Source organism: Gossypium hirsutum, chromosome D08 (assembly GCF_007990345.1).
Source record: "Gossypium hirsutum isolate 1008001.06 chromosome D08, Gossypium_hirsutum_v2.1, whole genome shotgun sequence".
Classification (NCBI taxonomy): domain Eukaryota; kingdom Viridiplantae; phylum Streptophyta; class Magnoliopsida; order Malvales; family Malvaceae; genus Gossypium; species Gossypium hirsutum.
This window is the reverse complement of record NC_053444.1, coordinates 39,814,072-39,827,788: the sequence shown is the minus strand read 5'-3', so window position 1 is coordinate 39,827,788 and position 13,717 is coordinate 39,814,072. Positions and strand designations below refer to the sequence as shown.

General features: G+C 33.9%; 1 protein-coding gene across 1 annotated transcript; it reads right to left on the bottom strand.

Annotated features, from left to right (window-relative positions):
- Positions 1-1,429: 1,429 nt before the first annotated feature.
- Positions 1,430-2,920, bottom strand: LOC107911851 (protein DMR6-LIKE OXYGENASE 2). The gene is made up of 4 exons (XM_016839802.2): positions 2,656-2,920; positions 2,313-2,560; positions 1,908-2,229; positions 1,430-1,810 (listed from the first exon to the last, which is right to left on the bottom strand). The coding sequence occupies exons 1-4, from the start codon at positions 2,878-2,880 to the stop codon at positions 1,559-1,561; spliced, it is 1,047 nt and encodes a 348-aa protein (XP_016695291.1). The 5' UTR covers positions 2,881-2,920; the 3' UTR covers positions 1,430-1,558.
- Positions 2,921-13,717: the final 10,797 nt, after the last annotated feature.

Genomic DNA, 13,717 nt, shown 5'->3' with positions numbered 1-13,717 from the left:
GAAAAAATGCTTTAATGTATCTATTTTAGAGTTTTGAGTCTTAGAATAATGTAATTATTTATTCGTACTCAACAAGTCATAATGGTAGTTGGGACTAAACACTTGTATGGTGTAAAGTATAATTGAAATAAAAAAAATCTAAATCAGTCATCATCAGTGGATTTGGTTGAGAGTGTTTTAGTAGTAATGGATGTTTATTTTAATATTAACTAAGTCTGTAAATAACCAGACAAAAATTTTGTTAAGTAGTTCGGGTTAATTGTGACGCTAGGTACCCGAAATTGGAAATATGGTCGGGTATATGGTGTTACAAACGACGATTTATAAGATCTTTTGTAAGCTCGATTATAACCTAAATTTGAATAAATAATGTTGTTAAAAGTCTTGAAACCTAATTGTTCATATAATTTGCATCATAGATATTGAATTAAAATCATAGTTGTTTAGGCAACGAATCTGATATCTCACATCTCAGTTCTGGCGATCGGATCGAATTGGATGTTACATACACATATTTGACCCATACTTTATTAAATTAACGAAAATCTGATAAATTGTAACTAAATTAAATCACTTTTAATTTGAATAAATTTTTATTATAGTAAATAATAATGTAATTATTATATATGTGATACCCATATTTTTCTAAAAGGGAGGAGGGGAAGAAGACTTTAGAAGTTAAATAGCACTTAGGGAGAGAAAGAAAAGTTCTTTTTTACACCTACAATAGCCTTAATTTTCCATGATACAATGAATTGATTTTGGGTGCTTATAAAGAATTCTAGAAAGAGATCCTTACTATAAACTTTTCATCAACTCCAATGTTGCATTAATATTATAAGAATACTAATAGTTTATGTAATAAGAATTTTTTGAGTATTTCGTTTAGTAATTTATCCCTTGTAATGATTTAAATAACTGAGTAAAGTTTTGAATAATTAAACCATGTTTTTATGTATTACATAAAATATTATAAAAAATTAATAGTTTATGTAATTAGATGGAACGAAAGCTATAGAAAGTTAAAATCCCTAGAAATTCTGACCTAGCAACCATACCATTCGATGACGGGGACCATTAGGTAGAGAGAATGTGATACAAACTCCCCCAAAGCCACCAAGCTTTTAATGGCGCTTGTGTTATAACCAGTTTCAAGGCCTACTAGTGAGAGCGTGTTGGTCTTCTTCATTAGCATCGGTTCTAGCCTGTTGGGTAATTTCCTTAGGTTGCTAAAAAAGTAAAATTCACTATAATTTTTCAAATTCATAGATTGGTTACAATTTTAATATAACTACTTTACGTATATAAATAAAATCCAAATTGAAATCCTCAAAATTGGCATTAAAGTTTTGATGGTCTTGTAAATTGAAAAAGTAGAAGGTAGGAAAAGGTGAGTTGCAAGTCCCGTTTGCAGAGATGGAAATGTATATGAAACAGTGAAATACCATCATCTAGCACCTTAATTAAGACGCTTCAGTAATTAACATTATCTGGGAGGTCGAATAAGACAACTCCGTCTAATCTCGACTTTAAAATATGAATTCATGAGAATAGATAATTATGGAATACAAGTTTTGAACAGGTCGAGGCAGCATTCGCTAGCAAGTCCCCTCTTCCAAAATTTTTCATAGTATTCGCCATAACTAAAACTTCGATACACTGCAGGGTGATCATCGTCGATCAAGTCCGTAGCAGGGCCTATCAAAGCATCAGGTGAGGGACAATAGAAGGTTGGGATGGATATTCGTTCTTTATTGCAGTTCACAACAGCTCGATGGAGCAGACTTTTGTAACGATCATTGCTAATTACCTGTTACAAAAGATCACCACTCACTTTTTCTTTTTCTTTTTTTTTCTGGATTAACAAATAAATAAACAAAGGTTACAATCACAATCCACCACTTCACCTGCATTTGATCGCCGATGTTGACAATGAAGGTGTTGCGAATGGGATTGACAGCAATCCACTTGCCATCTCTTAAAACCTGTAATCCAGGGATGTCATCTTGAAGAAGAATAGTTATTAAATTAGGATCAGTATGGCCAGGCAAGCCATAAGTAAGTTCTGGTTGTGGACAAGGTGGATAGTAGTTTAAAGCCATGTGTTGCCCATGCTTGCTTAGGGTCTTATCTATATGATCTCTCTTCAGCCCTAAGCTGTCTGATATGGCCTCAAGCAGTCGTAGCACTAAACCTCTAACGCTACTGCAATACTCGGCTACGTCGTCCCTGACAGGAACCACAAATTCAGTCATGCTTAAAATTAAAAGATGAAAACCATTGGCTTATTTATGCTACTATATTATTAAAACCTGAAGGATGGGGGATTTGAAGGCCATGCGTTTACGTGATCTTGGAGAGGGTAGCAATGGAGTCTCAGAAAATCCCTCCAGTTGGCAACCTTCTCCGTCTTAACGTTGAAACTAGTTGACAACCGGTTGGCGACGGACGGGTCGTCGGAGTAATTCTTCAACCGCTCACTCTCCGGTAAATAAAAGAAATCTCTAGCTAAACGCAGCATGTTGTTGATGGTGGATTCTGAAACCCCATGGTTCTTAACCTGATCATACAGTAGAATAGAAATCACTAAACAGACTTAACTAGTAGGAGTAGCAAGCGACAATTACAGCCAAATCAAAATATTTGTTTGGGTACCTGAAAGAAGCCATCATGTTGGCAAGCTAGGGCAATCTGTTTAAGAACATGAGAGCGGTTGGGGCCATGGAGGTCCTGAAGGTCGATCAGAGGGATGGAAACATTTGATACGTGAACATCAATCAGGTTTGGACGGTCGGAGATTGGTCTGATGTAATTGGTAGGCACCAGTTTAACTGTAGTTGCGAGGTCAGTGAGTAGTGGCTTGGTGGTGGAGAGCGCCATGGGAATGGAGTATGATATTTAATTACTTTGCACAACTTTGGAGGTTCCGGCTTTCAGCACCCATTTAAACCACTCATTTTCTGATGACGTTGAGATGCTGATATCACAAGATGTACGTAATCTTTCTGCCATTTATTTTTAATTGCAAAATTCCAGAATCGGACAAATGATGTTACAGCTTTTACAGCATCACATTACTTAACTAATGTTAAAGGCCATGTGAACATGAAGATGGTATTCTTGGAGTTTAATCAGGAATGTCAAATTACTTTCACATGTGAATGATTGCCAAGTCACTAGTTTCTTTTTCTTTTTAAATGACGGTTATAGTATTTAAATATTCAAAATTCCTAAATATCTTAATATCTAAAAATATTATTAATTAGATTTAGTATTTGTATTTGTAATTATAAAGACAATAGAAATTATTCCATACCTTAACAACCATCTCATTAACTTATTTACGGGTGCAACCAAATTCAAATGCATGCTCATGTCGGTACGCTAACACCATTAATTAATGTAATATTTTTTCTATTTTACAATTTAAATAATAATGATTTATTTTACATTCTAATTTTATAAAAAAATATTTTACTTTTTAATTTAATTTTTCGTCTTTTTTAGTTATTAAATTTAGGGATATTTAAACTTCAATTAAAACCAAATTAACTGACCGAGTCGAACTAATTCGGTTAATCGACCGATAGCCGAACATATAGTTTGGTTGGAGGTTGGTTAATGGTTTTTTGGAATTTCGGTTACCGGTTAATTGGTTCGAAATCAAGTAATTAACCGAATTAACCAAACTTAATAATTAATATTATGTGTTAATTTCAATGTATTTATTTGATATGTTTTATACTTGTTTTAACTAAAAGACAAAAACATATAAATTGCGATTAATTCAGTTAACCGATCGAATTAATCAAAATATTTCAGTTCGGTTAAAGTTTTTTTGAAAAAATTTCGGTTCGGTTAACAGTTAAAGAATTATACAGTTCGGTTAATGCTAGTTCGGTTCAATTATAACCGAACCAATCGTTTCAACACTCATATTTCAACTTGTGTTTTTTTGTCAAATCACCCAAATGAATAGAAAAGTTAATATTTCTTAACTCTGCTAATGTGGCCTACACATGGATGATACATCAACATTCAATTAATTTTTTTAAATTTAAAAAATTTTAAAAAGTTATAAAACAATATTTTTTTAATTTTTTTAAAATTAATTAAATATTTTTAAAATTAATTAAATACTAACATGTCACAAAATCATAATTCATATATATTTTACATTAACTAAGTTAATAGAATTTAATTTTTCATCAATTTTGAGAAAAATTGATAAAAATAAAAAAAAATTATAAATTTAGAAAAATTAATAAAAAGTTAAAATAATTTTTTAATCAAATGTGCAAAAAGAGTTAGATATTTATATATTTCAAGCCGAAAAAGAGTGGTCACTTATAATAAGCAGGTAGCCCCTAGGCTTACAACAAGAAAAGCTGTCGACAAAGGCTTGGCTATTTTACTTTAATAGCCCAAAAAATATTATATTTACAAAAATAATTCAAATTTAAAAACAATAACTAAAACAATTTGCAATAAACAGTAAAATCGGGTTGTGGTCTGTCAATAGCCGGAACTAACTCGTATTTTTTTACTTTTTTTGTGTCAAAAGAAGGTATCAGTATACTAAAAAAGTTAAAAAAAAATTTGGTGGTGGCCTGCCAATGGCCGGCACCACTTTTTTTGTGGGAATTTTTTTTTTACATTTTTCGTGTCAAAAGAAGGTATCAGTATACGAAAAAAGTTTAAAAAAAATTTTTTTGGTGGTGGCCTGCTAATGGCCGGCACCACTTTTTTTGTGGGAATTTTTTTTTACATTTTTCGTGTCAAAAGAAGGTATCAATATACGAAAAAAGTAAAAAAAAAATTTGTGCTGGCCTGCCAATGGCAGGCACCACCTTTTTTGTGGAATTTTTTTTTTACTTTTTTCGTGTCAATAGCAGGTATCAATATACGAAAAAAGTAAAAAAATTAATTTTTCTCGTATTCTAGTACCGGCCATTGACATAACAAAACTCGAAATTTTTTTTTCGTGTACAGGGGTGCCGGCCATTGACAGGCCAGCACCCAAATTTTTTTTTATTTTTTTCTTTTTTGTATATCAGTATTATATAATCTAAAAAAATACACTGGTTCCGGCCATTGACAGGCCAGAACCAAAAAAATCATTTTTTTAAGTCTGACACAATTATCAGGCAATCATGGGTCTAAAATACGAGTTGGTTCCAGCCATTGACTGGCCACAACCCGATTTTACTGTTCATTTCAGGTTATTTTGGTTATTATTTTTAAACCTGGGTTATTTTTGTAAATATAATAATTAAACCTGGGTTAATTGAGTAGGGACGAAATTACCATTTATTAAAAGCTCAGGGGAAAAATGGTAATAAACATCTTGCAATAAAACAGTTTTGGGCAGCAGTAGTAGACTAAATTTGAAAAATCACCATAAATTGTGGAAATCGAATTAGAGGATGAAAAAAATGGAAGTAAAGATTATTGAATCTAGTTTCTCATAGAAGAAACTGTATAAGTAATGGAATTGTAAATCATGAGATATAATAAATTTTCTGAGACAATGTCAGAATGAATTCGGGTTCCCCTGTTCTGACTTTAGAAAATCATCAAAAATTGGATAAAAATAATTAGGGGTTAAAATTTAATTTTTAAATTATTAATGAGTCTATTTTCAATATAAACAAACAAAAACATTATCAAAATTTTGTACTAAGAGATAATTAATTTTTAGCAAAGAAATGTCGAAGCTGTCAGACAACAGAACAGGGGTAAGTTTGAAGATTTTACTATACTTATTGGCTAAACCAAAAAAAATTTTAAATTTTATGGTAGAAAGGTATTTGAGTCTAGTTTCAGAAACATCAAGCGGTTTTTAATTTGAAATTCTGTAGCTTGAGATATAAATAATTTAGTTACTACAACTCAAGTAGACAGCTTTGAATGAACTACAAATAATAGTGGAATTATAGAGAATGTTACATATGAACATGAAATGTATTAAATTGATGATTAAATTTATTTATTTAGATCCAAAAAATTCAAATACAAAGTTAGATCGAGGAAAGAAAAAATTTTTGGATTAGTAGATTTTTTAATACGAACAAGTATCGAGGTAAGTTCGTGTAACCTGAATTATATTCTTAAATGCTTGAAATGTATGTTGTCGAAACCATTTTTTTTAAAAAAAGGACCGACTTTTGAAAATAAAATAGGAGTCGCCACCGATCCTTTATTGGGGTGTGATCGGCTCACCTTAAAAACGGTTTTGGTCTACGAATTTTGAGAAAGTAGGTTCGGGAGTCGGTTACGCCCGAGGAAGGGTTAGCACCCACGTAACGCCCAAAATTGGTACCGAATTGATTGTTTAATGTCTTAATGTCAAAATTTTGAAAAGATTTTAAAAATATGATCCTTTTAACTTGAATAAATTGAATAATAAAACACTCTTATTTCAAAGAAATAAAATGTCACACCCAGTGAGTTAGGGCGCATCATTTTTAATCTTCAAAATTAAGTTTATCTTTTAACTTTAAAAACCCATGCATTTGAGAAGGATATTTGATTATTCGGGTCAAATGAGAAAGTCAAAACCCAATAAGTTAAGGTTTAATTTCACAAAATTCCTAAATATCGAATATTGCCTTTATTCTCATTTGTTAGAAAAATTCTCATTTCGAGAAAACGACACCTCACATCCAATGTGTTAGGATACAACGTGTCGAATTCCCGAGAATGGGCTTTTTATTTGTGTGTTAATTAAAAGGAATATTCGGTCTCTTAGATATTGGAATCCAGTGAGTTAGGACACAATCTTTTCGAGGATCACAAATCTCCAGTGTCGTGTTATTTTGAAAGCTTTTTGAATAAAAGTGTTTTTGATATTTAAATAAATTGTGATCCGATTGAATGGTAGTGCATAATTCAAAATAATAATTCGTAAATTACGATACACTAGTGGACGATAGATCGTCAAATAATATAAACAAGCGATGGATAAATTCAAACAAGAATAGCAACCATAATCTCGATCATACAACATTCAAAAAGTAAATGAATTACTAATCAAACTTTTCTTAAGATACACTAAAAAGAAAATTATAATAAATAAGTCATATGTACAAGAATTTGTAAAAATGAACAATATAGGTATATAAGCATGAAATATTATTAAAAATGGAGAAAAAGAACAAACAGTACATAAAATAATAATACTTAAATGCATTTTTAAGTAAATATTATAAGAAGGAAATCAAAATGTATAAGGTAATATACATATTAATTTAAAAGAGTAATAGATATGGAGTGGAAAACTTAATAAAAATAATATATGAACACTTTTAAAAGAAAACTTAACATTAATAATTAATAAATCCATAATATATATAGATATATATAGATTAAATATAATTTAATGACACTAATGTTATATAAAAAAATTAAAGAGAAAAGATAAAAGGATAAAATATATATATAAACATATCCGATTTGCATAAAAATATATATAACTATGTCAAATTTAAATAATAATACATGATAACTTTGAACAATGTTAATGATAAATTTGAAGTAATAATATATTACAAATCAGAATGATATTGATGATAAATTCGCAAAAAGATTAAGTTTAAACCAAAAATGCTAGATTTAAAATTAAACATGTGTATATATATATTTAAAACAGAATAATAAATTTTAAACAAAATGAAAATCAAGTGCATTAAATTAAACAAGTATGGATTAAATTAAAATAAAGATGGAATTGAAAGGAATAAATGAAAATAAAATAAAGCAAAGGGGGCCAAATGTAGCACACGGATGACTTGGGAGACTAAATGGGAAATAATCTCGTCCCTCCAAAACGCGGCGTACAACCTGGGCCAAAATGAAGCAAAAGCAAAATCAAACATGAAATCCATAAATAAAGAAAAAAACTGATATGAAAACGCCACGAAGGAAGGAGGTTCAAATTCCCAAATAGACCAAACGCCCAAAGTGCGCGGATCCTTCTTTGGATCAGGTCACCACGTGGGTCACTGGCCATTACACTGCGCCGTTTGTTGTCTGTCTATAAACTAAAAAACCTAATAAGTTTCAGTTCAAAATCAAAACCTAAAAAAAAAAAACTATCCTCCCTATGCGCCGTTCTGCGTTCTGAGAGCATCCGAACGGTCTCCGATCCCAGCCCCTACTCCGATGACGACGGAGAGAACCAGGATCGTGCTACCAGGTAACTCATTTCTTTCTTTCTATTGTTTCTCCTTTTTTTTTCTAAAACTAATGAACATACAAAACCAGAAAAGAAATAAAAGAAGGGAATCGGGTAACCAGCAAAATGGAAAAGAACCAAAAAAAAACTGGAAAATCACCTTTTCGTTTTTCAATTTTCTTTTTTTTCTGAATGCCCCCTTTTACAAATTCTTGAAGATGGCCTTATAGCCGAGAAATGATAGAATAAAAATAAAAATAAAAAAAGAAAATTACAGAAAAAAATCCCCTATTCTTTGCTGTTATTCTGCTTTGTTGCTCGTTCCTTTGTCCTTTGTTGCTTTGCAGGCGTTTGTTGCGAGTTTTTGCAAGTGTCGTACGAAGATGTGGCGCGGCGCAACATGTGGAGGCACTCATGAGTGCTGCTATGTGCGTAGAGCTAGGCTGCGGCGCTCGGATCCTCTAGGGTTCCTTGCTGCTGATTTTTTTTTGGGCTATCGGACTGGTAATTTGGGCCATATTGTAATTAGGTTTAAATTTTAATGGGCCTTAGTGGGTTAGCATTTAAGCGCTTGGGCCACTGTATTGGGTTGATTTTGGACTGTATTATTATTTATTTTTTTGGTTTTTCATTTGGTTTATTGGATTTAAATTGGGTATTGGGTTAGTTTCTATTTGCCTGGGCCTGGGCAAAAATTGGGCTTTACAGCTACCCCTCTTTGCTCATTGTCGTGTAACGGGAATGAAGCAAAGACTAAAAAGGGCCAATTTTGCCCGGTTGTGCTAGACCTTGGTAGTTCTTTTTCTTCGGGTAGCCTCATTCCATCCTACTGCTTCTTCAGAGGTATAGGAATTGGTGTCTTGACCCATTCCACCACAACGTCGGGGAGATAGGATTCGTAGCTTGTAGCTTCTAAAAAGAACAAAATTTGCTATCTCTAGTCGCCAAGACTTGATGCGATCTGTTCTACTGCAACTTCAGAGAGATAAGATCTATTACTTTAATCTGCTCCACTACAACTTTAGGGAGATAGGATTATTGGCTTCAATCTGCTCCATTGTAACCTTAGGGAGATAATATTTGCTTCTTCGATCTGCCCCACTGCAACTTCAGGGGGATAAGACCTACTTACTCAGTATGCTCCACTGCAACCTCAGGGATGTAAGACCTGATGCGATCCACTCTACTGCAACTTTAGAGAGATAAGATCTATTACTTTAATCCGCTCCACTACAACTTCAGGGAGATAGGATTTGTGGCTTAAATATGTTTCCTTACACTTGAAGATAAGATTCGTCGTCCTTGATCTGCTCCGCTACTGCTTAGAGAGACATGATCTGTAATTTCCAACCTATTCCACTGCTGACCAGGGACATAGGACTTGTGGCTTAAATCTGCTTCCTTACACTTGAAGATAAGATTCGCCATCTTCGATCTGCCCCGCTACTGCTTAGGGACAAGATCTACTATCTTTAACCTGCTCCACCGCAACCGAGGGAGGCAAGGCTGGTATCTTCGATCTGCTTCGATGTTATCGCAGGAAGGCAAGATCTGCTATCTTTAACCTGCTTCACTGCAACCGGGGAAGGCAAGGCTGTGTTTTCGATCTGCTTCACTGTCAATGCAGGAAGGCAAGATCTGCTATCTTTAACCAGCTCCACTGCAACCGATGGAGGCAAGGCTTTGTTTTCGATCTGCTTCGCTATCAATGCAGGAAGGCAAGATCTGCTATCTTCACTGATCTGTTCCCTGGGGAACATGACCTAATTATGCCTAATGATTAGGATGGCATGATCAAAATGAATCAGATGCTCCTAACTAGACATGTGTGAATGGTGTTTACATGAATGCAGAATTTTATTTTTTTGAGAATGATCCTGCTTAGGTTGTCATTACTCAAAGTTTATTAAGGCTTTATCACTAAAGTGCTATAACACCTTCCTTCTCGACTGCCGTTTTCTGAAGAAACATTTAGTCAGATTGCCTCCATTGTAAACCTCAAAGTTTAATCCATTGGGGCACAAATTTTGTACCATCATTCTCCCACTGTAATCCAAGGGTAGAAATATGACTTTTCTCAATCCTCTTCTATCACAATTCAAGGATATAGGATCTTAATCTTTCTAGTTCCTTACACCATTCCCAAGGTGTCGTACCAAAGACTTATGCGCAGATGAAGGCTCTCTTCTCCGAGGTAACCTCTTCCTATTGCCTGATGATCATAGCTTGCTTGTTTATTTAAGCTTTGTCACCAACATGGCGTCTTGTCAATCAACGCATTTGACAACAAAAATCCAAAGAGAAAGTCTAAATTTAGACTATTCCTTTTCAAATCTCTAACCTTTAAATCAGGTGCGTTCTAAACAATAGTCCTGTTTCAGGCTCCTATATTATTTAGACTTTTCAGAGTAATATGCAAAACTTACTTTGTGAAAGTTTTATTAGTCCATTAATCGCTATTCCAATGCAATATGCTTGCAAAAAGAGTCATAACAACAGATAAGAATAAAGTTGGTTCTGAGCATAACTCGAAAGAACAAATTATCAAAAATAGTAAAGGATGACAAAGAAATTGATTAGGAATGTGTATCTTGGAAAAGAATGAAATATTCCAAGAACAACAAATTCAATATGAATAATATGAGAATTGGGTGCCCCAGATATCGCAGCTTGAACTTCTCTGTACAAACTTTCTGAAGACCATTTTGAGTTGGACATGTGTTTAGGAGATCTACAGTGCTCTGTCGATGCCCCAAGATGTCGCCTATCCTTTCCTGTGGATTCAGGCATAGCAAGATCACCACGTGCCCCAATATGATCAAAATTTGAATCGCTCTGATCACTTCATGCCCCAATTCCAAACAATATTTGAGCCACCATTTTCGGGTTTTCAACTCAAATCCCCTTTGGCCTAAGGTGCCCTTTGTTGGTTTTCCTTTTAGCCTCTCCGTCATTACTTTTCATTTTTCATTTTTCATTTTTCAATTTTCATCCCCCCTTTTTTCTGAAAAATCAAGGCACCCTTTGCAGGCTTTCATCTTGGTCCCTTCTCCTTCTTAAGGATGCTCGATTGAATCTGAGTTTGCAGGATTTGGCGAGTTTTTACCATCTATCCTACTCAAGATCAGAACTCCTCTGGAAAAGGCCTTTGGTGTCCATTTTCCTCTAAAATTCTTTTGTGTGAGAAGGATCTTTCTCAACATTAGGTTTCCCTTATAGAATTCTCTGAAGAAAACCTTTTGGTTGTAAGCTCGCGTCATTTGCCTTTGATACATTTGACTATGCTGCATAGCTTTTAGCCTTTTCGTTCTGATCAGGTTGGATTCATTCTGCCTCATCCAACTCTTAGCTCAACTAACACCTAGAGAGAAAATATTTTTACTGTAATGGGTAGAACTACCTCCATCCCTCAAACCAAAGAGAATGATGCTACTCTAGTAGGAATCCTGATAGATATTCAACCAACAAGGAGGGCAAATGTAATTTCTCATGCCCGTCCTTGTAAGTCTCAGTCATTTTTCCTTTAATTTTCTTGATATTCATCTCTAGGCAATTCGTTGATAAATCGTGAAGTCTGATTTTGACTTGATTACGAACCTTAGTTATCGTGCTATTGTTCAAGCTCAACGCATTATCCAATATAATTTTCTCTGGAATTCTATATCTGCATGTGATGACTTTGACGCATGAAGCAACCTCTATCCCTTTGATGAAGTAATTAATGATCTTAAAAATGAAGCAATGCCCATTGGAAACCTTCGATGATGATGACGGCCATGCCCCATTTTGCTCAAAATTTGAGTCGCCCTTTTCGGGTTTTCAACTCAAAACCTCCTTTGGTCACAAAGCGCCCCTTGAGGGTTTTCACTTTGGCCTCTCTTTTACTTTCTTTTTTCATTTTTTTATTTTGATATTTTTCATCTAGATTTTTCTCTTTTTTCATTCTTCTTTCTTTTTCTCTCATTTTCATTTTCATTTTGACCTTGATGTTGATTTTTCTTTTTTTCTTCTTCTTTTTGTTTTTGATTTTGATTTTTTGATTTTTTTTCTTCTTTTTTTTTAATTGGTTCTGAACTCTTGGGATTAGGCAAGTCCTTGTTATCCCTTTCGAAGAATCTTCTCTGATATCAGATTTCCTTTATAGAGCCTTTTTGGGCGAAACTACGACTAAAAACTTTTGATATTCCTTTTCCATTAGGATAAAATCCAACAACATCTTGAAGGGATAGAAACTCGACTTCAAATTGGCAAAGCTATGCTGAATCAACGAGAAAGGCATTGCCCTGGCAAAGAATTGCATCGTTCATACTGCAAATTTCTGCCATCACGCTGCTGTGCAGATTTCATTATCAGCGGTTAGCCCGGGCATAGCCTGGTATGACCATACAAAGACGTATTTGAACTTTAGAATGACTTAATGAGGTCTCACTTCATCTTTGTCGTCATGTCAATTCTAATCTTCACCAAGCCCACCATTTCTAATGATTCCTTGTGAGGTAGGATCTGTCTATCCTCTCATGCTACCATCCCCAACAAGTCTGGAGATAGGCTACAATCCACGTCATTTTCAAAGTCATGTGATCCCTCTAAAAACATATCTCGCTCAAAAGGAAAATCTGGGTCTGTAGTAGCGTCATTCATGTAATTGATATCTAGGGACCCATAATAAGTACCAAAGAATATACAAAAGAATGTATAAATTCATGAATAATTATTTGTACCATATAATTATGAATGAATGAATAACAATTTAGAAGAAAATTTAAAAGAATGAAAGAATCTAAAATTGTTTGTAAAGAATGAAAATATTGGCTCAGTAATAATTGCAAAGATGTATTTCATTAAAATAACAACGTTCAGACATGAGCCTATTTCACAATGGAATTTCTATCATTTCTAGGCTAAAAACGACAAAAAAGTTCTAAACATTACTCTAGATAAGCTCTAAAAACTACAGGGATTTCTTCCACAGTCTAATTGCTTAGAACACTCTTAGGGTTATAAGGGCGGATATCTAACAATGTCACTTCTTCAGTTGCTTTTTCGTCGATGTGAACATTTCCCACTTTTCTTTATGTGTTGCATTCACTCCATTTATCCATTATGATCGGGTAATGGATTTTTCGCACTGGAGGAATCATCAAATTTGACGATGCCCATACTAATAAGCTTTTCAATCAATTTTTTTAAAAACAATACAATTTTCTATGGAATGTCCCGTCATTCCCACATGATAATTGCATTGTGCATTTGCGTTGTGCCATCTGGGGTACGGATGCTGTGGAGGTTTTGTGTAAAGAGGGGCAACAATGTGTGCATTGAATAAGCTTTGATACAGCTCCTTATACAACATCGGAATTGGCGTGAACTGGAGGTTCTCAGTGCCTTGTTTCACATAAGATTCTTGTCTTGATGAACCTTGTTGACTAGCGACCCCTTTACCTAGATGACTTACTGACCTTGAGTAACCTGTGTTGTTCACCTCATTTTCTCTTTTCCTTGGGGTTGACCTCTTATCACTCTCTTCGCCATAATTTTTCT

Coding starts and splice junctions, on each gene's coding strand:
- LOC107911851 (XM_016839802.2), bottom strand. CDS start 2,880: ATGGCGCTCTCCACCACCAAGCCACTACTCACTGACCTCGCAACTACA. Junction 2,561..2,655: donor AACATGATGGCTTCTTTCAG/GTACCCAAACAA, acceptor CTGTATGATCAG/GTTAAGAACCATGGGGTTTC. Junction 2,230..2,312: donor TCAAATCCCCCATCCTTCAG/GTTTTAATAATA, acceptor GGTTCCTGTCAG/GGACGACGTAGCCGAGTATT.